This window comes from Emys orbicularis, chromosome 1 (assembly GCF_028017835.1).
Source record: "Emys orbicularis isolate rEmyOrb1 chromosome 1, rEmyOrb1.hap1, whole genome shotgun sequence".
In the NCBI taxonomy this organism is placed as follows: Eukaryota; Metazoa; Chordata; order Testudines; family Emydidae; genus Emys; species Emys orbicularis.
Genome location: NC_088683.1, coordinates 316,401,294 through 316,423,428, shown reverse-complemented (window position 1 = coordinate 316,423,428; position 22,135 = coordinate 316,401,294). Strand labels below are relative to the sequence as shown.

At 39.3% G+C, this 22,135-nt stretch overlaps 1 protein-coding gene across 1 annotated transcript in view; it reads right to left on the bottom strand.

Moving 5' to 3' along the window:
- Nucleotides 1-3,111: 3,111 nt before the first annotated feature.
- The window catches only part of POSTN (periostin), a 48,719-nt gene continuing 29,695 nt past the window's right edge, over nucleotides 3,112-22,135 (bottom strand). The window contains exons 16-25 of the mRNA XM_065407014.1: nucleotides 21,241-21,286; nucleotides 20,085-20,156; nucleotides 15,606-15,668; nucleotides 14,061-14,138; nucleotides 10,921-11,010; nucleotides 9,968-10,048; nucleotides 9,259-9,339; nucleotides 6,933-7,019; nucleotides 4,118-4,159; nucleotides 3,112-3,149 (exon numbers count right to left, since the gene is read on the bottom strand). Coding sequence (XP_065263086.1) covers nucleotides 3,112-3,149; nucleotides 4,118-4,159; nucleotides 6,933-7,019; nucleotides 9,259-9,339; nucleotides 9,968-10,048; nucleotides 10,921-11,010; nucleotides 14,061-14,138; nucleotides 15,606-15,668; nucleotides 20,085-20,156; nucleotides 21,241-21,286 — 678 coding nt within the window. The remainder of the gene's footprint in view (nucleotides 3,150-4,117; nucleotides 4,160-6,932; nucleotides 7,020-9,258; nucleotides 9,340-9,967; nucleotides 10,049-10,920; nucleotides 11,011-14,060; nucleotides 14,139-15,605; nucleotides 15,669-20,084; nucleotides 20,157-21,240; nucleotides 21,287-22,135) is intronic.

Sequence of the window (22,135 nt, the reverse complement as noted above, 5' to 3'; positions counted from 1 at the left end):
CAACAACAGCAAAGTTACCGACGGTCTAAGTGAATGGACTCATTGGTGGCTGGTGGGACATCATTTTTTCCCTTATGACTATCAGTAGAGTTCCCCCTAAATGCCAGGTCCCTTTTCTCATACTCACAGATTACCTTGTTCTATAGATGACACGGTATGTTCTATAGATGACACGGTAGCTGAGATGGGTAGAGTACTGGTGGCAGAGATTTTGTTATGAGCCTGACTGCCTGAGACAATGAGGTCTTCGGTAGCATTGTTTTTTGTGTGTTTTTTAATTGGGGGGTTGGAGGGGATGGGGGTTGCACATGGATGAACTTTTTCACAAGCTATATTAGGTACAGACTTACTGTCAGTCTTAAGTATTCTTGCCATTGCAACTGTTTCTCTCGCACATGTGTAGTATGAGCCTTGAAAAGAAGATTCCCCATACCTTCTCCCACAGAGTGCTGTGAGGTTGTGATAGTATAAATGATCTTTATCTACATTCTTTTTGTCTCTGAGGCAGTTCCTCTGTAGACCCCAGCAACATTTGTAATAAGTTAAAATGTTATAGGAGATGTAGAGGGTTATAGGAAATGTGAGTTGTAGTGGCTAATGTTTTGGGCAAGTAGGTGCATGCAAGCACACACAGATCAAACAGAGTTTTATTTTTCTTAATTTAGAAGTGTTGCGAAGAAGACAGAATCTTGTTTTGACAGCTGGAAAAAAAATTCCATCGAAAGAGTGTATATAGTACAGTTGGGTATATACATTCTGTACTAAACTAAGCATTCAAAATGAATGGCACATTTTAGCTCCATTTTAGGAAATAAAAATGTTGATTAATGAGTCCCCCTTAATATAATTCATACCATATATGTTGGTGTATTACCTAAAGTAGAATTAAATAAAACTACATACTTTAGTGAATAGTGAAGGTATTTGCTAGAAGAAATAAAAAAAAAAATGAAAAAATTGTGAGACACAAAGAGATACAAAAAATAAACACTTCTCCAAAGTAAGGCTATTTGTTACCATTTTAAGAATTAGGTAAATTGGTGTGTGAGTCATCCAAGCAGAAAGCGGGGGGCAGCTGTGGTCTGGCTTTGCTCCTTCTCCCCCACCCCTCTTGTGAAAAAGGTATCAGTCCCTCTTCATCAACTCCCCTATCTGGAATCTTCTGTAAGCTCCTGTCCAGATCCCCTCTTTCCCTCACAGGTCTCTCTCGGCTTCTTGGAGGCAGGCAGAAGAGCAGAGGTCTCAAAGTTGCAGGCCATGAGCTCCTATCTTTCAAAACACACCTGACTATGCAGGTCAGTGTGACAGAGAGGCTGAACCAGCTGTACTGTGGAACATACAGTTGAGAGCTTTGGGGAAATGTGCTGATTCTGGCCATTTCTTGGGCAGCCTCCACCAGTAGAGCTCATATACAGCCCTGGCTACAGTTTAAAGCTGACCTCCTACCAAGGCATAAAGTCAGTGGAGCTATGCTGATATACAACCACTGAGGATCTGATCCCCAGTTTTAAAGGACACCCAGCCTATTAAGTCACCATATAAATTCCTAGACTTAGTCCAGTAAGACTAAATGGTCTGTCCGGTGCTGACAACATAACTACCCCTGTCACTCATTACTCAATTGACAAAGGACTGTTATGGAGTGTTTTAGGGCCTGATTCATAGACCCTTGAATTCAGTGGGAGACTTTCTGTTGACTTCAAGGGGCTACGGATTAGGTACTTACAGAGTTGTGCTGCTAAAACCCTACACATTAAGTTTAGGATAAACTCCATATGCTAAGTGGGAAAAAGAAAAAATCTGTTTATATGAATGCATGTGTTTATTTAAAAGTTACCCTAGGGATCGTAAGAATATTTAGAATTGCCCGATCACAAAAGGGTTTACTTACAAATAAAAAGAAGCATAATTTAGCCAGTTTTTTTTAATGAGTATTTGTTTCAAAACAGAAGAATAATATCTAATGACTCCTCTTCAACCTTGGTTCTGCAGAATTAAGGCACCTTGAAGAAATATTTTTTTCTTTCCTCTCAAATAGTTGCATTCCAACATTTGACATTAAAATATTGCAAAAGACAAATGACTTAAACATTTTATGAGTACAAAACTAGAGTTATAAAAATGACATAATTTACAAACAAATCCACATTAGTACCAGACATTAGCAAAGCATGTTTTGATATAAAAGCTTTCATATCAAGCACCAATTATTGTTATGCTTGTTTCCATGCAGAGGTAACAGTTTGCATGCATTTTATTTATTCCTTATGATTTAACATTTCAAGGGCTCATTCTTATTTAAAATGTTATCCCTTTAGTATCTTAAATTTTGTGTTTTCTATAGGATGCCTATAATAGGAATTATTTTTATTAATAGATGAAAATGTAGCCAGCACCATCCTACACAAATACATTTTAGTAAATTCATTTGTGATATTTTTTTAGAACATCCTTTAGCCATATTACCAGGAAATGTTTGAATATGTAATACAGAACTAGATGATACATTTAATATACGGTATAACTGTTAATTTAAAAAGGTAATGTTGTTGTGTCATAATGACATTAAAAACATGACAAAAGTTGACATCAAAATGCATGATATTACTGAACCAAAAGTGCTAGGTTTATACAGCTCTCCCTAGATTACCCATCATCAAGTCACCTAAACTATATATTTCTAGAAATGATCTAATTTCATGTATATTTCTCATTTATAAGAAATAATAAAATTTACATTCTGAAATGTTCCCTGCTCAGTTTGAGCCCAATCCTGTAAACACTTATTACCAGGCACAGGGTGAAATCCTGGCTCCATTGAAGTCAATGGGAGTTTTGCTATTGACTTCCGTGCGGCCAGCATTTCACCCTAAATAATGCTTACTGCCAAGAGAGGTCTCATTTACTGTAATAGACTACTCATACTAGTGGGCACTAAGCCCAGTAGTGAATGTTTACACAATCAGACCCTTTGTGTGGGCTCATGGTTCAGTTTATACTTGATTAGCAAATGACACATTTCTTTTGATTTGATTTTAAAACAACATCTTTTCCTCTCAAAGATCAGGCTATTCATTTTTAGTTCTATGGCCTCTATCTCATTGGAAAGCTCTAAGGACGAACTAGCCTTGTCCTTCTCCGTGGTGTTCCTAGTGGCAAAACATAATAGAAGAAAGTTATTTGCAAATATAATGGATAGTCAATAGGTCAATAAAGTATCCAAAAAAATTAATTTGTCCTAAATCCTTCCTTGCTCCTGCAAATAGCCCAATGGAAGTCAACAGATCTGGCTTTGAACTTCATAGATTACCACTCATTTGATAATAGGGCTGCACTAAAACCCTGGATCCAAATACCCCCAGACTTTGAGAATACTTGGAATCTAGACCCCTCTCAATCCCATATCTAGTCTTAATGGGAAAAATCCTGAGGCCCTTACACAGTTATTATTTATTCCTTATACCAGCAAAATTCTTAATGACTTCACCGTATCAGTGCTGCAGGCCAAATGCAACCCAACTATCTTCCAGTGATGCCCATCTGCAACTCCAGTGAAACCTAATGAGGTTACACAAACCCAGCCGAGGACATCATTTAGAGACAATGGGCTTCCACTAGTCTAACCAAGGGTATGACTGGCTTATCTTTGCTGCTGCTGCCAAATCATGAAAAACAAAGTATCTAGCTTGACTTTCAGATGTCACATTGCATTGCAGGCCTGGCAGTTAGCAAAGTAAGAAGCATCCTTTTCCTTGTCAAGCAACCAAGATTGATATCGAATTTGTGAAACACAATAGAGATGGAACCCCACAATGCCATTGTTATAAAGCCTGTATTCAGAGTGGAAGTACTGGTTAATACCTTTTCAATATTCAACTTTTGTTTCAATAAATGAAATGTGCAACCCAGTTTATCCAGAGCACATAGTCCTTAGGAGCTGTTTTCAGGCATATTAGTGTTGTAAAAAAACATTAACATTACCAACTCTTGTAAAAGAGCACAGTGAACAATGACTACCATTCTTTTTACTGGAATGTATTTTAGTCTCAGGAAAGGATTATTGTCTTAAAAATATCCTTAGAAAAAGTATAATATGAAAATGCTTGCTTTCTTGTACCTTGTGCCTTTTTGGGTGGTTTTGGTTTCCTCACTGCTGTATCTACAAAATAGAAATATTGCAGTCAGGAGTGATTTATAAACAAGTATTTGAATTAGAGCTCATTCAACAGCTGATTTGAAACTCATAGCTTAAAAAATGAAGTCAACACTGTTGTAGGTATTTAATAAGCTTGGGATTATTGATGACCTGCAACACAAAGGCTTGTACTAAGAAAAAATAATAAAACATTTTCATTTTGTTCATTCTACACATCGTAACAAAAATCATCCTTTAAAAATACAGAATTATCCTTAACATTAGGCTGGATTGTGCTGCTGACAAGCTATTTTTTCCTGGAAATGGTAGCAAATTGATAACTTACTGATCTCAGAAGATAAACATAAGACTTGTACTGTTTTTTATAGTTCTTGAAGATGAACCATCTCTGAGATGCTAGTTGGAAATTCCAAATAACCATGTACAGTACAGTCAGTATTGTGATGTCGCAGCACCATTGTATATACAATTCAGATTCCCAGAATTCCCTTCTTTTGAGTTGAGAGGCTTACAGGAGTGATGCAAGTAATATGTTGGAGAGGCACCCTTGATTAATAGACATGTAGGTGTTTTCCAAAATATCCATTTGATCTGTGACTCTACAGGCATTTGCTAAATGTTGTGACCCACATCTGTAGATTAGTGCAAGAAAACATAAATATGAGAAAAATTCCAGAGGAAGAAAAACAAATCTTCTCTGACATCCTTACAGCAGATTTTGCCACTGATATTACATGCATGGAATGCCTGTTAATGTCATCAGAGTTCTGAACATGTAAGAGAGACCAAAATATTAGAGTCAAGATCCATTGATCTGAGTGGAGAATATTCCCCTTAGAATCCATCAGACAACTAAGGCTGTATTTACTAACACATGCAGTTAACTAGCCTTCCACTTTACTTTGTTTACCTCAACACTTTGATTGTGCAAGTCCTTTCACAATCAGGTCCCTTTTTAGGAACATATCCTCCCGGCTGAGGTTGCTCAAAGTTACATCAGCTATTAGGCTCATAGCTAATGGGCATCTCTCTCTCTGATGGAAGATCAGACTTCTCTGCCTTCCCTGTCCTGCTTATCACTGAAGTTATACTCACAATACTCCACATCTTCTTTGTGTATGATCAAACCCAGCGTTTATCGCGCACCATTATGCAGTATATGTCCTATAAGTATCTATACCGGGGTGACCAAACTTACTGACCCACCGAGCCGCATACGACAATCGTCAGATGTTTGAGAGCTGGGACGTGCCTGCCGGGGCTCCAGCCCTGCAGGGTGCGCCTGCCAGGGCTCGGGGCTGAGGGAAGGGGAGTCTTGGGACTCCAGCCCCATGGGAGGCACCTGCCGGGACTTGGGGCTCCTGGCTGGGGCTTGAGGCTTCAACCCTGCTTCTGATGAAGCCATGAGCCCCTTCTCCCTGCTGGGCAGAAGCCCTGAGCTCCTCCAGCCCCAAGTTTGGTAGGCGGCGAATGGGGGGAGGAGTATGGGGAGCTTTGTGAGTCACACTTTAACTGTAAAAGAGCCGCATGCAACTTGCGAGCCATGGTTTGGCCACCCCTTATCTATACAGTTGTATCATGAGTCCTGTAAACACAAATACCGGGCACTTCATTTTGAACAATTAAAAAGTGACTATTTATGATAAACCAACCAACCAAACAAATCCTCTGGTATATTGTAAATTTACCCTCTGAATTTCTTTCACATTTGTAAAATCCATTAAGTTAACATAAGTTGAAAATACAGTTGAAACAAATTAATTTCTTGGTACTTCAGATAACATGAGAAACTTCATTCACCAGAAGCTATATTTCTTTCTATGTATCCTATATCTGGAATGTGAACAGTTAAGAAATAGATAAACTTTAGCGACCGATCTTGAATGATTAGAAATGCTACTTCAAAGAGGACACACACAAATACCACAAGAAATCACTGCTTTATTTTAACTCACAGTGGGTACTGTTAGATAAGCAACTTGCAAGTAACTGCAAGTTAAACTAGAACATCTAAATTCAGCCCAGGCATAAGCCAGGAATGAATTTGGTCCCTAAGAATTTCATTGCATAGTCCAGTGATTCTCAATCTTTTTAATACTGGGATCCCACTGGATCTCAGATCCCACTGGAACCACAGGTGCTGAAACTAGGAATGCTGCCACATCCCCTTGCTTGCAGTGGTTTCCATCATACACAGGGTTTACAGTTTGGTTCAATTGCTCTCCGCACCCCACTATTCAAATTGTTCCAGAACCCCTAACTAGAACCTCCTTCCCATTTAACAATATGAGAAGGGAAGAATGGTCGCAACCCACTGACACCTGTTTATGTTTCCCTCCCTGCCCCCCCCCCCAGAGATTGTGACCCCACAGTTGAGAACCCCTAGCATAATGGATGAAGATTGAAACAGGAAACAAACTAAAGTTATTGAGAACTTACATCTTCTTCTTGTAGTGCTGCTCATAGAAAAGGCAGTAAGTTTATTATGCTCATTTTTCAGTATTCTTGCCTAGATTTTGCAGCTAGACATTTTTTTTGCCTACTACACATGACAATTAATTTATTTAGGATGAGCCTCAAAACAAACTTTGAAATGATTCTCTGCAATGTCAGCGTATGATCAAATCCTTTAAAAAAAATTGACAAAACTCTTTCTGCTAAAACTGTCGTTTCAGAGCTAAGCAACTTATGTGTACAGACACTATAAAACCCCACCTGGGATGATCACTGCAGATGAAGATGGTCTCAGTGCTATTGCATTATTAGACAAACTAACCTTCCAGATGGACTTCCTTGATTTCTCTCTCGATAATCAGTGGCTCTCCCTCAATTACTTTAGTAACCTTGGTGTACTCAGTTCCAGCTATGATAAGCATTAAAAACAAATGAGTTAAATCTGGGATAGCATTTTTCAATATGAAGGGTGCCTGGGCTGGACACATTTCATTCTGGGGGCATACTGGTGAGCAGGATGTCATGTTATAAGCATCGTACAATCCTGCCGGTTTTCTCAGCCCTGACACTGGGGAGTCTCCTTCTCTAGGGCTGAACTGGGGTTTTGTTTCAGCAAAGACTGCCAAGTGCAGCAAGCTCTGCTGGATTATATATAAATTTATAACAGCCCACTGGAGAGTGTGTTGCTTTGCACAAAGGCAAGACATACATTTGTGACTTGACTCAGGTTTGTTCAAGTGCTTGGGGAATTCTCTGTTGTAAAACAGAAATGCTCTGATGCAGTTGGAAGGAGCAGGGAGCCATCACCACCATTATTACAGCAGCCACAATGCAGCATGTGTAGCTGCTCTTCTTGGCTAGAAGTACTGTACTGTGGTGTAAAAGACTGGTTTAAAACATGGAAAAGTGTAGAGAAGACTGAAGAAAAACAGATAATCTGCTCATTTGATCCATTACATAAAGCAAGAGGCTTTTACTAACCACCTTATGATAGCAAGGAGAAGAAAAGAATTCAAGAGACTATGTTGTGTTACCCAATTTATTACTAATACTCAATGTATCACCATTATATAAATCTGTAGAGCCATATATCTTTATAGATTAATTGTATTTAATTGCAGAGCTTGATAATTTAGGGCAATAGCTAGGTACTGAAGAGATCCAATGTGTCAGGACACTCTAATTCACAACAGTAGAGCTTTGCAGACCCATATGGGGTAAATTCTGCATTTTTGACTTCTGCACCCCCACTGTAGACAATGGAATTTAGTCCAGTTTTCTAATTTGTCTGCTATATCTTTTGTAATTTTTCAACTTAATTTTAAAATAGCTCTAACTGAATTTAGTGCAGGTAAAAGATACAAGATGGGTAGCCCTGGAGACTTTACTGCTAGTATGTGTACACTATATTCAGCAGTAATGCAAGCTTTCCCACGCTGCCCTAATCCCAGTGCCTTAAATCCTGACCTAGAGAAGCTTATGAGTAAAGATAATGCAGCAGTTCAGTTTCCATGACCAATCTTTTACTTGTCTGCTGAGACTACCAGTTAAGTTAAGGTGGACCAATGAGTGTTAACTGTGATGGTTTTACTTTATACAAGAGCTAAGGGTTATATCCTACAGCCTTTACTAAATCCTTACTTAGGCAAATCTCTAAGGCCCAGACTTCAAAGGTATTTAGGTGCCTAATTCCAATGGGAAGTTAGGCAACTAAATACCTTACAGAATCTGAGCCTAGTTGAATTTGTCTGTAGAATTAGGTCCAGGGTTGTTTGTGACCTACTTCACTGACTTCCAAACTTGTCATTAATAAAAAGATGACAAGAAGAAATGGATTCAATTAATCTAAATCAGAGGTTTTACTGTATGACTCGAGAAACAGACAAATAGCCTTTCGAGTTTATTAGTCAGGCCAATACTAAATTTCCGCAGAATACTTGAATTCTTTTTCACTGTCACCTTTGCTATTACAGGTAGTTGTTCTAATCTATGCAATAAGCAGAAGACATTCCGTATTTATAGATAAAGAATTAATTTCATATGCACAAATTTTTCTACTTTTTTTTCTACATCCACTGGTTATTTATTGCTAAAACTGTTAGAATAGAGAGACAGAGGGAGAGAGAGAGAATCATTACCAGGAATGCTGTACTTGAAGAGAATTAAAGTTAATATTTTAACCCACATTACCTGTCAGTATTTAAAGAGAGATGCTAAACATGCCTTTGATTGTTAACTTGAGGGCAATGAATATTCATTTCTGGATAACAGAAAAGCATAATGGATTTGTCCTCTTGTAACACTTTCCATTTCATTAGTGTTTCTCAAAGTTAACTATTTCCTGGAAAAAAGTTTGCAGCTAATAGAATAAATCTTCATTGCTCCCGTAGGTTTGAATTAGGTAACATTTTAAAGACTAAAAAACAAACAAGCTTCTATTTGTTCATGATCAATGCGAGTATGAAAATTGGCTGTTCAAAGTTTGCCATTTTATAGTTCAGGAGGCCTTTTTTTTTTTTTTGGTAGATTTATATTTAAACTAGATCAGCTAGGTCAATCTTTAAAATGTTAAGAGATCAAATTGTCTGAGAGAGGTTTCAATCACCAGAACCTGTTATGTAAAGGTTAGTTGTCATACACTCACTAACCTCCCTGCAGGAGTCTTTTGATTTCTTCATCTTCAAGTAAATGACCATCTCCTTCAATGAATTTGGTCACCTTGGTAACCTCTGAGAGGATACATGTTTATGGCATAAAGTTGATTTACATAAGACATTCAGAATTCTAAATTACATAATATTACATTAACGAACAAGCTGAGTAACTACAAAATCCATTTATTATAATAAGTTCCATGCCAAACATCTGGTTATCATCATGACAGAAAAGCAATCATTTTGATCAGTTCTCAGTATACAGTATACATGAGCAGTTTCACTTAAAATGAATTGCTAATGAAGTACATATTGAGACAGATACCAATGATGGGTCATTTGTAGTATGCCTTTCACACCTCCTTCTGGGACTTCTTTTCTTGTCTTGATGTGGAACTGGACATGTTGAAAAATAAAGCTCTCTACTGCATTTCAAGCACATGTTTATATAGATCCAAACAAGCCTCAACTATGAGGTTCAGATTTCAAGGAACCCTACATCTCTATAATAGATAAAATCAAATCCTCAGATCTGAGCACTCCTAAACTTTGCAGTGTTTAATCTCTAGCTCTGAACTTGTGGCTTGGGCCCACCTTGTATATGTATATTTATTAAAATTATAAGATGCATAATTTTCAGAAACTAAATACCTGGGTAGATCTCATGGCGCCTACATTTTTCTTTGAGAAGAAAAATACTAACCTTCTTCAAGCAATTTCTTCAAATGTTCCTCCGTATCTCCTCTACCACCCGCAGTAATTCGGGTATATTTAATTTCAGGACCTGAAGCAAAGGTTAAAAGAGGCAGCATTGAAACAAAGACTACACTATTGCATTTTATTGTATTTTCTCCTATGAAACATCTAGTATGTTTTTGTCTTTAACAGAATCATCATGTTCAAATTATAATTAAAGATGACCCCAGAATGCTATATAGATCTCTTCCCCTCTACCCCCCACCCTCACAAGGTACTTACTTAGATTCCTAAGAGCCTAAGTTCCATTTTCAAAATGGGAATTAGAATTCTAATTCACGTAAGTGCTTTTGAAAATTTTACCCACCATGCCTATAATTGTTTTATTAATTAATAATTTATTATGTATTAATTTATTTTAAATGCTAGTAATACATTACTTGTTAATACTAAAATTTTAAATTTAATTTTGGAGATGTTGCCACCTTCCCAAATTTTGCTTTATTTGAAATACTGATAAAATTGTCCTTCCCATAGCGGCAATGTGAATTTTTTTATCCTTTTTCTTCAGAAATCTTCTTATCTTGAAAATGGGCCTATTTTTTAAAAACTAAAAAATAATACTAATACTTAATCATAAAAACCCACCATGGCATACATTAGTGAAATGTTTGCAAAAGGGACTCCTTTTTGAGATATAGAAACATGCTGACTTTTGATAGTTCTACTTTGTGTTTAAAATATTGCAGACACTTCTGTGCACACCTGTGTACAACCCACAGCCAGGAGCTGGCCTTCCCTAGGAGTAGTGGGAAAGGCTTAAGAATTTTGGATGGCATTCACCTTTCTGCAGAGTGCACCACAAGAGCCAGACTGGGACTTCAGAAATGCATAGATTGGCCTGGTGCAGAAAGGTAAATTTCAGCCAGTCCAAATAGAAAGGTGCTTCACATAGTTTACCTTGAATAATTCTCTCTTCTGTCACTTTTTTTTCAGTCACCTCGACAGGATGGCCATCAATTATTTTGGTGTATGTTTCAATAATAGGCTCTATAATGATATTTTAAAAATTAAAGATCTTAATAAAGTGGTGAGGAATATACTGGATATGTCATTTTGGAGATCCTGCTTTCACATTGGAAAGTAAATAAACTGTCAGATAGGGCACCAGACTGGGACTCAACAGCTTTGACAATGACCTGCTTTTTTATCTACAGCAAGGCACATTACCGCTCTGTGCCTATATTTCCTCTATTCTACCCTTTATTTGTCTTTTCTATTTAGATAGTAAACTCTTCAGGCAGGAACTGTTTCTTACTATGTGTTTGTACAGCACCTAGCACCATGGGATCATGATCTTGATTGGGACCCCTAGGTGCTACTTTAGTACAAATTAATAATAATAAGAAGAATGGCCCTATGGAGCTGGCCTCAGTGCTTGGATCTGGATCAGGACCTAAGCTTCCCTCAAGTCCAGGGATGGCCATATCCAAAGTTTTGGTTGAGGCCCATATTTGTTAGAAACATTTCAAGGTCCTGAGGAAGTGGAGGAAATGCCAGTGTCCACATGGAAAGTGGAAGTGGATGAAAGTGATCTTGAAATGATAGAGTTCATGATTCTAAAGAATGTTAGGAGGGAAAACAGCAGCATAAAGATAATGGATTTCAAGACAACAGACTTTAGCAAACTCAAGGAGATGGTAGATAAGCTCCCATGGGAAGCAAGTCTAAGGGGGAAAACAGTTTGAGAGAGTTGGCTGTTTTTCAAAGAGACATTAGTAAGGACACTAGAGCAAACTATCCCACAGCATAGGAAAGATAGGAAATATGGCAAGAGATGACCCTGGCTTAACCAGGAGATTTTCAATTATCTTAAACTTAAAAAAAAAGTCCTACAAAAAGTGGAAATTAGGTCTAATTATGAAGGATGAATATAAACAAACAACACAAACATGTAAAGACAAAATTAGAAAGGTCAAGGCACAAAATGAGATTAAACTAGCTAGAGACATAAAGGGTAACAAGAAAACATTCTACAAATACATTAGAAGCAAGAGGAAGACCAAGGACAGGATAGGCCCATTACTCAATGATGGGGGTGGGAAACAATAACAGAAAATGGGAAGTGCTAAATGACTTTTTTTGTTTCAGTTTTCACCAAAAAGGTTAGTGGCAATTGGATGTTGAACATAGTGAAAATGAGGTAGGCTCTGAGGGTAAAATAGGGAAAGAACAAGTTAAAAATGACTTAGACAAGTTAGATGTCTTCAAGTCGGCATGGCCTGATGAAATACACCCTATAGTATTCAACGAACTGACTGAGGAGATATCTGAGCCATTAGTGATTATCTTCAAAAGATCATGGAAGATGGGAGAGATTCCAGAGGACAGGAAGAGGGCGAATATAGTGCCAATCTATAAAAAAGAGGAATAAAGACAACCCGGGGAATTACAGACCAGTCAGCTTAACTTTAATACCCGGAAAGATAATGGAGCAAATAATTAAGCAATCAATTTGAAAACATCTCTAGAAGATAATAAGGTGACAAGTACATGGATATGTCAAGAACAAGTTGTGTCAAACCAACCTAATAGCTTTCTTTGACAGAGTAATAAGCCTTGTGGATAGGGAAGAAGTGGTAGATGTGGTATATCTTGACTTTAGTAAGGCTTTTCATACTGTCTCACATGACCTTCCCATAAACGAACTAGGGAAATATAGCCAAGATGGAGCTACTGTAAGGTGGGTGCATAACTGGTTGGAAAACCATTCCCAGAGAGTAGTTATCAGTGGTTCATAGTCAAGCTGGAAGGGCATATAGAGTGGGGTCCTGCAGGGATCAGTCCTGGTTCTGGTTATGTTAAATATCTTCATAAATTATAAGATAATTGCTTAGAGAGTATACTTATAAAGTTTGCAGATGATACCAAGCTGGGAGGGGTTGCAAGTGCTTTGGAGGATAATATTAAAATTCAAAATGATCTGGACGAACTGGAGAAATGGTCTGAAGTAAATAGGATGAAATTCAATAAAGACAAATGCACAGTACTCTACTTAGGAAGGAACACATACAAAATGGGAAATTACTGCTTAGAAAGGAGTACTGCGGAAAGGGATTTGAGAATTATAGTGGATTGCAGGATAAATATGAGTCAATAGTGTAACACTGTTGCAAAAAACCGAACATCATTCTGGGATGTATTAGCAAGAATGTTGTAAGCAAGACATGAGAAGTAATTCTTCTACTCTATTCCATGCTGATAAGACCTCAACTAGAGTATTGTACACAGTTTTGTGCACCATCAGGAAAGATGTGGACAAATTGGATTAAAGGTCTAGAAAACATGACCTATGAGGAAAGATTTTAAAAACTGAGTTTGTTTTTTGTTTGGCTGGAGAAGAGATGATTGCGGGGGACATGATAACAGTTTTCAAGTACATAAAGTTTGTTACAAGGAGGAGGGCGAAAAATTGTTCTTGTTAACCTCTGACGATAGGAGAAGAAGCAATGGGCTTTAATTGCAGCAAGGGCAGTCAGGATGGACATTAGGAAAAACTTCCTAACTGTCTGGGTAATTAAGCACTGGAAGAAATTGCCTAGGGAGATTGTGGAATCGCCACCATTGGAGGTTTTTAAGAACAAATTAGACGAACACCTGTCAGGAACAGTCTAGTTATTACTTCTGCTTTGAGTAGAGGGGGCTGGACTAGATGACCTATTGAGGTCCTTTCCAGTCCTATGCTTCTAAGATTCACTTCTATGTCAACACATGTTCACTTTCTATCACATGTCTACCCACTGCACTTTAGAAGGCAGGACAACAGCTACCAAACACAATTAAATTGAGACAGATGGCAACCCAGCATGTAAAGTGCTGGAATCATAACATCAGATACAATGTGTTTGAGAAGAGTTAGGAAAAATCTGTAACCAGTAGGAATGAAATGCTACTATATTTCCTGAATGAAATAATAAAAGCAAATCCGATGACTCATAAAAATCCACATGGCTTTTCATTGAAATAAAACCTGACTTGGAACTATAAATCTTCCATAAGTACTTTGACTAATAAAGTCTAGCCACTGAAAGTTTATTCACCTCCATGAATCACTTTAGTTATTGTCTCGCCTTCTCTAAACAATTTTGTTTCTGGTTCCCCTTCGATTATTCTCGTGCCTGGAAAAAACATATATATTATTCAAAACAGCTAAGGTAGAAAAGGCATTAACACCCTCCACATAAAAACCATAACATATAATATTCCATTCTGATTATTTATTGTTATAATAATATATTTGTATAATGCCAGAGATTTATATGAGAAAATAAAACTAAGTGTATCCATTCATGAGAACAACTGTATAATCTTGCATTTTCTCTCTCACACCAGTTGGAGTTATAATATCCCTCAGCCTGTTGTATACTGGGAATTTAAAGATTTGTTGACTAGCCTGTGTCCTGTCTGTGGCAAAAGCATTTCCTCGGGATCTGCCTTCCTGGGTATAAGTTGGGACACATCTCCTCTTTGACATTGTCCCCACTCCTTGGAACCCTACAGATGCTTCTCCACCAGAGCTCTGCATGGAACAAGCTCTGTGAAGATTTGGGAGGTGGACTCCTGACTCTCTTCATGGCACTGTCTCCTGCTAACCACTCAGATACCCAGTTAGTTCTGCTTCAATCAACCTTACCTCCTTGTAGGATTTCTCTGCAGCTGCCACTGTGCAGCCAATGGTAGCATATCTCAAGCAGAGCCATAGTGGAGGCCAATGGAGCAGCCTGTAGGGACTGGTGCGGTAGGAACACCTGTCAGTGCAGGTGACTATTGTCTTTGCAGCTCAAGGGGTGAGGTGCCCATAGATCCTCATGCCAATCAGTTAGTATTTTAAAGCCATTTTATACTGACGACAATAACTACACATTATTTAAGACAGCAAAGAACCAGGCCCCAAAGTCTGATTCAGGGAGGCAGAGTTTGAGTGTCTGGCTCAGACTCATCTCCAATTGTAAGGCAGCAGTTGAGTAATGCATGACTAAGTTTAAAACACAACATCAGTGCAGTTTCTTTACAGAGTATTAGGGTGTTCCCAAGAGAGAGATGTGGTTTTGCACCTCCCCTTACTCTGTTTTCGGTGCTAATAGCATGATATAGTCCGTAACCTTATTAGCGGACATTTATTGTACAATTCCTCTCTTTGTAACAGATATAAGAGAGGTAGCCATATTAGTCTGTATCCACAAAAACAACGAGGAGTCCAGTGGCACCTTAACGACTAACAAGCTTATGCCCAAATAAATCTGTTAGTCTTTAAGGTGCCACCGGACTCCTCATTGTTTTTATAACAGATAGTCACCTTTTTTTTTTTAAAGTTGACCTTCCATAGAAGTTGACTCCATAAGAAGGTTTTTTTTATGATTATTAATCAGGATTAACCTGACATTGTGTTTTCATACAGGTTGGTTTATTGTCAAGTGGTTAAAACAATAAAGTCCAGACTTGCTGGACCTCCTATATGTTGCAATAGGAGGCGATGCACAGGGTCCTAGATTAGCTTTTAGCTAGTTAAATAACTAGCTAAATGAACCTCAATCTAGAGCACACTGGTGCATCACAAAACATATAGCTCTGTTTATAAATCCTACCTTGAGTAACTTTTCGAATTGTTGCACCACCAACTACTTTCGTGATTTTTCTACCTGGTTTTTCTGATAAACATACATATATATTTTAGTGACCACATCAATAACAACTATGCTCAGTTGTTGCTGCTTTAAATTTAGAGGCATTTTTGCATTTTAATTGCGGGCATATTATACAAGTACTTAATAACGCAATGTAATAGAATTTAATGACACAACTCAATACAATTATTCATAAAATGATGTGGTGGTTTTTAAAACCCTGCTCCTTTTAACCTTAATCTGCTTTGTTTTTTGTCAGACTAGTGCAATTGAAATATGTGGCACATAGAGGGTTGCATAAAGCAGTACTCTTCTGCTTAGTTCAGGATGGGTTATAGATTCATAGATTCATAGACTTTAAGGTCAGAAGGGACCATTATGATCAGCTAGTCTGACCTCCTGCACAATGCAGGCCACAGAACCTCACCCATCCACTCCTGTATCAAACCTGTGTCTGAGCCATTGAAGTCCTCAAATCATGGTTTAAAGACTTCAAGGTGCAGAGAATCTTCCAGCAAGTCACCCGTGCCCCATGCTGCAGAGGAAGGCAAAAAAATAACCAGGGCTTCTGCCAATCTGCCCTGGAGGAAAATTCCTTCCCGACCCCAAATATGGCAATCAGCTAAACCCTGAGCATGTGGGCAAGACTCACCAGCCAGACACCCAGGAAAGAATTCTCTATAGTAACTTAGATCCCACCCCATCTAACATTCCATTACAAGCCATTGGGCATATTTACCACTAGTAGTCAAAGACGAATTAATTGCCAAAATTAGGCTATTCCATTATACCATCCCCTCCATAAACTTATCAAGCTTAGTCTTGAAGCCAGATATATCTTTTGTCCCCACTACTCCCCTTGGAAGGCTATTCCAGAACTTCACTCCTCTGATGGTTAGAAACCTTCATCTAATTTCAAGTCTAAACTTCCTGATAGCCAGTTTATATCCATTTGTTCTTGTGTCCACATTGGTACTGATCTTAAATAATTCCTCTCCCTCCCTGGTATTTATTCCTCTGATATATTTATAGAGAGCAATCATATCTCCCCTCAGCCTTCTTTTGGTTAGGCTAAACAAGCCAAGCTCTTTGAGTCTCCTTTCATATGACAGGTTTTCCATTCCTCGGAATGGATAAGACAGAGGCTGTCTGGGTAAAAATCACATTGGGGAAGAAAGCTACTAGAGCCTCTCCGAGATAGTGCTTGGGGTGTGCTATAGACCGCCGGGATCTGATTTGGATATGGATAGACACCTTTTTAATGAAGTAAATACTAATGGGAATTATGTGATCATGGGAGACTTCAACTTCCCAGATATAGACTGGAGGACAAGTGCTAGTAATAATAATAGGGCTCAGATTTTCCTAGATGCGATAGCTGATGGATTCCTTCACCAAGTAGTTGCTGAACCAACAAGAGGGGATGCCATTATAGATTTGGTTTTGGTGAATAATGAGTACCTCATAGAAGAAATGGTTGTAGGGGACAACCTTGGTTCGAGTGATCATGAGCTAATTCAGTTTAAACTAAATGGAAGGATAAACAAAAATAGATCTGTGACTAGGGTTTTTGATTTCAAAAGGGCTAACTTTAAAGAATTAAGGAAATTAGTTAGGGAAGTGGATTGGACTGAAGAACTTGGGGATCTAAAGGTGGAGGAAGCCTGGAATTACTTCAAGTCAAAGTTGCAGAAGCCTGCATCCCAAGAAAGGGGAAAAAATTCATAGGCAGGAGTTGTAGACCAAGCTCGATGAGCAAGCATCTCAGAGAGGTGATTAAGAAAAAGCAGAAAGCCTACAAGGAATGGAAGATGGGAGTGATCAGCAAGGAAAGCTACCTTATTGAGGTCAGAACATGTAGGGATAAAGTGAGAAAGGCCAAAAGCCATGTAGAGTTGGACCTTGCAAAGGGAATTAAAACCAATAGTAAAAGGTTCTATAGCCATATAAATAAGAAGAAAACAAAGAAAGAAGAAGTGGGACCGCTAAACACTGACGATGGAGTGGAGGTTAAGGATAATCTAGGCATGGCCCAATATCTAAACAAATACTTTGCCTCAGTCTTTAATGAGGCTAATGAGGAGCTTAGGGACAAATAGGAATGAGGATATGGAGGTAGATATTACTACATCCGAGGTAGAAGCCAAACTCGAACAGCTTAATGGGACGAAATCAGGGGACCCAGATAATCTTCATCCAAGAATATTAAAGGAACTGGCACATGAAATTGCAAGCCCATTAGCAAGAATTTTTAATGAATCTGTAAACTCAGGGGTTGTACCGTATGACCGGAGAATTGCTAACATAGTTCCTATCTTTAAGAAAGGGAAAAATCTGGGCAACTACAGGCCTGTCAGTTTGACATCTGTAGTATGCAAGGTCTTGGAAAAAAATTTGAAGGAAAAAGTAGTCAAGGACATTGAGGTTAATGGTAACTGGGACAAAATACAACATGGTTTTCCAAAAGTAGATCGTGCCAAACCAACCTGATCTCCTTCTTTGGGAAGGTAACAGATTTTTTAGACAAAGGAAATGAAGTGGATCTAATTTACCTCGATTTCAGTAAGGCATTTGATACGGTTCCACATGGGAAATTATTAGCTAAATTGGAAAAGATGGGGATCAATATGAAAATCGAAAGGTGGATAAGGAACTGGTTAAAGGGGAGACTACAACGGGTTGTACTGAAAGGTGAATTGTCAGGCTGGAGGGAGGTTACTAGTGAAGTTCCTCAGGGATCGGTTTTGGGACCAATCTTATTTAATCTTTTTATTACTGACCTTGGCACAAAAAGTGGGAATGTGCTAATAAAGTTTGCGGATGACACAAAGCTGGGAGGTATTGCCAATACAGAGAAGGACTGGGCACCCTACCCTCTGAAGAGACTTTGGAAGAGTATTTATTTTCACTAAATCTTCCTCTAGCACTATGATCTGTCTATGACTTCCTGCCATAGCTAGAAAAAATAACATTTTGGCAACTTTGGGAGATTTTTTTAATGGCAGTTGCAGGCATTTGTGTCTTTTGGGGACTGCTGCAGCTGCTGCTGGCAAACCATGAGAGCCAAAACTGGCTTCACCAGGAGTGAGACTCAATGGTGAGAATATGGGCGGAGTCAGAACACTGGCAAACAAAAAGCATGCACTGAGGTATAGCCAGAGGTAGGATTACTGATTTGCCACCCAGTGATAGTTGGCTGGATGAAGTGACTAGTCAATGCTCACTATTTGTACTGTTATTTCATCTTGCTTTGGTGAATGGCTCTGACCCGTGCATCAGAAAGTACCAACTCACGCCATTTCACATTGTCATTAACTGTGGAATAAGCAAGATCACAACCTTTATGTTGGGAAGAAACCCCCTCAACAACAGATAATAACCTTTATAGAAACTTTACAAGCATTTATTTAATCCCTTCTTTGCTGGGTTTGACTTCAGTAAATTCCCTTCAGAACATTGCAGTGGGACATGGGGGCTTCCAAGTGATGTGCTGGGTGCCTAAGGAAGCAGCGTAACTGTGTTCTGCCTTATGTACCAAGTTCACGAGGCAGCATTTAAATGACTGAAGATTTTTTATTCTTTCATAGAATTTATCCAGTAGGGATGAGAGTCATGAGACTTTCAAGAGTACTCAGTGTTGGCTTCATTCTGCTTCCAATGAACTCAATGGGAGTTTTACCTTGGAGTTCAGTAGTAGCAGAGTTAGGTCAACATTGAATGCTTTTGAAAATCCCTTCCAAGATTTCTATCCCACTTTCTTTGGTCCCACCATCCAGAGGTGGTGACTTCCTCTCTACCCAGGGGTACTCGACTGCCGCTCCACCCAGGCTCGCCCTTCCCCACCGCCCCACCTCTTCCCCCAAGGCCCCACTGCCTCTTCCCATCCCTGCCCCACCTCTTTCCACCACCTCCCCGGAGTGCTCCCCGTCCCCGCTCCTCCCTCCCTCCCTCCCAGCTGTTCCGTGGTGTGCAGGAGGCACTCGGAGGGAGGGGGCGGAGTTGATCAGTGGGGCCGCCAGCAGGCAGGAAGTGCTGGGGGGGAGGAGGGGGGCTTGGCTGTCGGTGGGTGCTAATTACCGTTTTTTGTTCAATGTCCCATTTTAAAAAATGTTAACCAAAACACTATCGAAAATTTCAGTTGTTTTTTTTTCATTTACTGAAAACCGAGTAACGTTTTTGGTACTTAAAATAACCCAACAAATCTTTGAAACAAGGCACAATTTGGTTTTTTGTTTTAATTAAAATGCAAGCCATTTCCCATGACAAAAATTACTTTAGAAAACAGGCCTTTTAAGAAAGATCTTTTTGTTGAGAAAAGTTTGGCCACTTCTAGTTGTTATCTCTGCTTTTCAAGCAACATGTGGAAACCTGGATTTGTTCTGTTCCAAAATTAATCCTATTACATCAATGTATTTCAAGCTGAAAAGGAGCCAGTTTTACCCTCTTTTCTGGTGATGGGCTGGAGGCTGCCTTCAATCACTTTAATATTTGGCTTCACTTTAAATTTAGATGCTGAAAGTACAGAAAGTTGAATATGAAGCACAGTTACATAAAAGCATCCAAACAAAGTTGTTCCTTTATTATGATCTCTTTATAGGATGGCTCTTTCAGACTTGGTGTGGCTATAAGGAATCAGGTAAAATCAGTGTGAAGTACTGTATGCAAAAAAGGACTTTTTTAGAGATCCAGAGTAAGAACCTACTCAGTTCTAGTGATTAAGCTGTGACATTATACACGTTATGCACAGAAGGAAACTATTCAACAGAAAAATCAACTAAATATATTAATAGGTTTTATTGTTTGTATAGCACCAATAGTGTTCTAGGCTTGGGGATTATAGTGTTGGTCTACACAAATATGCCATTTACCTTTGTTTGTATCTCCTGAAAATGTCAGCTCCATGGCAACAGAAGATAAACAATGGAAAGCAGAGACTCCTACAATTCTCTAAATTTTTTTTTAAAAATTTGAATTTTATATTTTTTTTCAGGAGACAGCACAGGTGATAGGGAGACAAAAAACAAACAGCATCGACTCATGTCATTCTGAGAACTGAATCTGAACATCAGCTTATCAGTTCCGAATTCTCTAAAGCCCAATGCAGTGTTCTCTAGATCTAGCTAGAGTCTTAGGCTCCAGTCCTTCAAAGACGTAGGCATGTGCCAAAGTCTAACATGCATAAGCCTTTGCGGCACCAGAGCCTTGGGCTATGGCTACACTAGAGAGCTCACAGGTCAATGCTGTCTCCTGCCACTTCGTTGAAGCAATATGGCTCTGCACTGCTCCTAACACTGGGCTATGGCTGAAAGCTAAACGAGGACGTTTTTTCCCACCACTGTAGCCCGAGGAATTTAAACTGCTTCCTTCCACGATGCTTCCTCATCACAGATGTGAAATATGAAAATACTGCATTGGGTATCATGATAAAGACAAATCTGTGTCTTTGTACTACCCTTCATCCATACACCATGAGAATGGCCTAATTTCATAGCGATGACTTTCTTTTTAATTGAAAAATGCTTTTCAAGCTGCAGTGGCAACAGTTTTTAAAAGCAATATCACCAAATGTATCTGGAAATATTCCAAATTAACTTACTGAAAAATGTCAGGGGGATCTCTTGGAAGCGGCTGCCATGAATAAACTATAAATAAAGAACAAATCCAGCAAACGTATAAGGACTTTTACAATAAAAACTTACTTTTTAATGCATTAAATACTATATGTACCAGATCCAAAGCCCACTGAGATCATGGGCAAGATCCACATTGAATTTCCTTAGGCATTGGATCAGACCCTATGCCACAGTAGTATTGGAGACATGAGGGTGTGCAAGGCTCTAGCCCCTGGTTGTACAGACCATGAGGGATGTTGGCAGAGGACACACAAGAGTGACAATTGCTACACCCTCTAAAAATTCTACAGCTTAGTGCACCATAATGGTCTGCCCATTTCTGCCCACCTCTATTGAAGGGCCAAACCTCTGAGCTCCCTTCTAGCAGTGCCTCGACCATGCCTCCTTTTGCCCCCTGATTCATGCTGGGGCTGGTGTGTGTGGTGGCAGAGGCGACGGCAGTTCCTTTGCCACTCAAGGTTTCTCCCAGCGAGGCAGAGGCAGATTAAGATTTATTGGGGCCCTGGGCACAAAGAACATCTGTTCCCCCCACACCCTGGGGGCCCCGGGGTGCCAGAACTGGGCAGGCCAGGTGTGCCGTGGCCCCTCCATACTTTTAAAAATGGGAGGGGCATGCCTGCCCACTTTTTAATATGGGTGTAGTGGCTTTGAGCAGGCACAAGGTGGCGGTAGTTTTGGAGGGTAGCAGGGGGGCGTTGCCCCTCCCCAAACTGCAAGTCTCAGGCCAGAGGTGACAGGAGGAGCATTGCCACACGTGGGTGATGCCTCGGGCACAAAGCCCAGGCAGCAGAAAGGGCAGCCTGTCACCGGGAACAGGAGGGACCTGGCAGGGGCAGCCTGGCAGCGGGAACTGGGCTC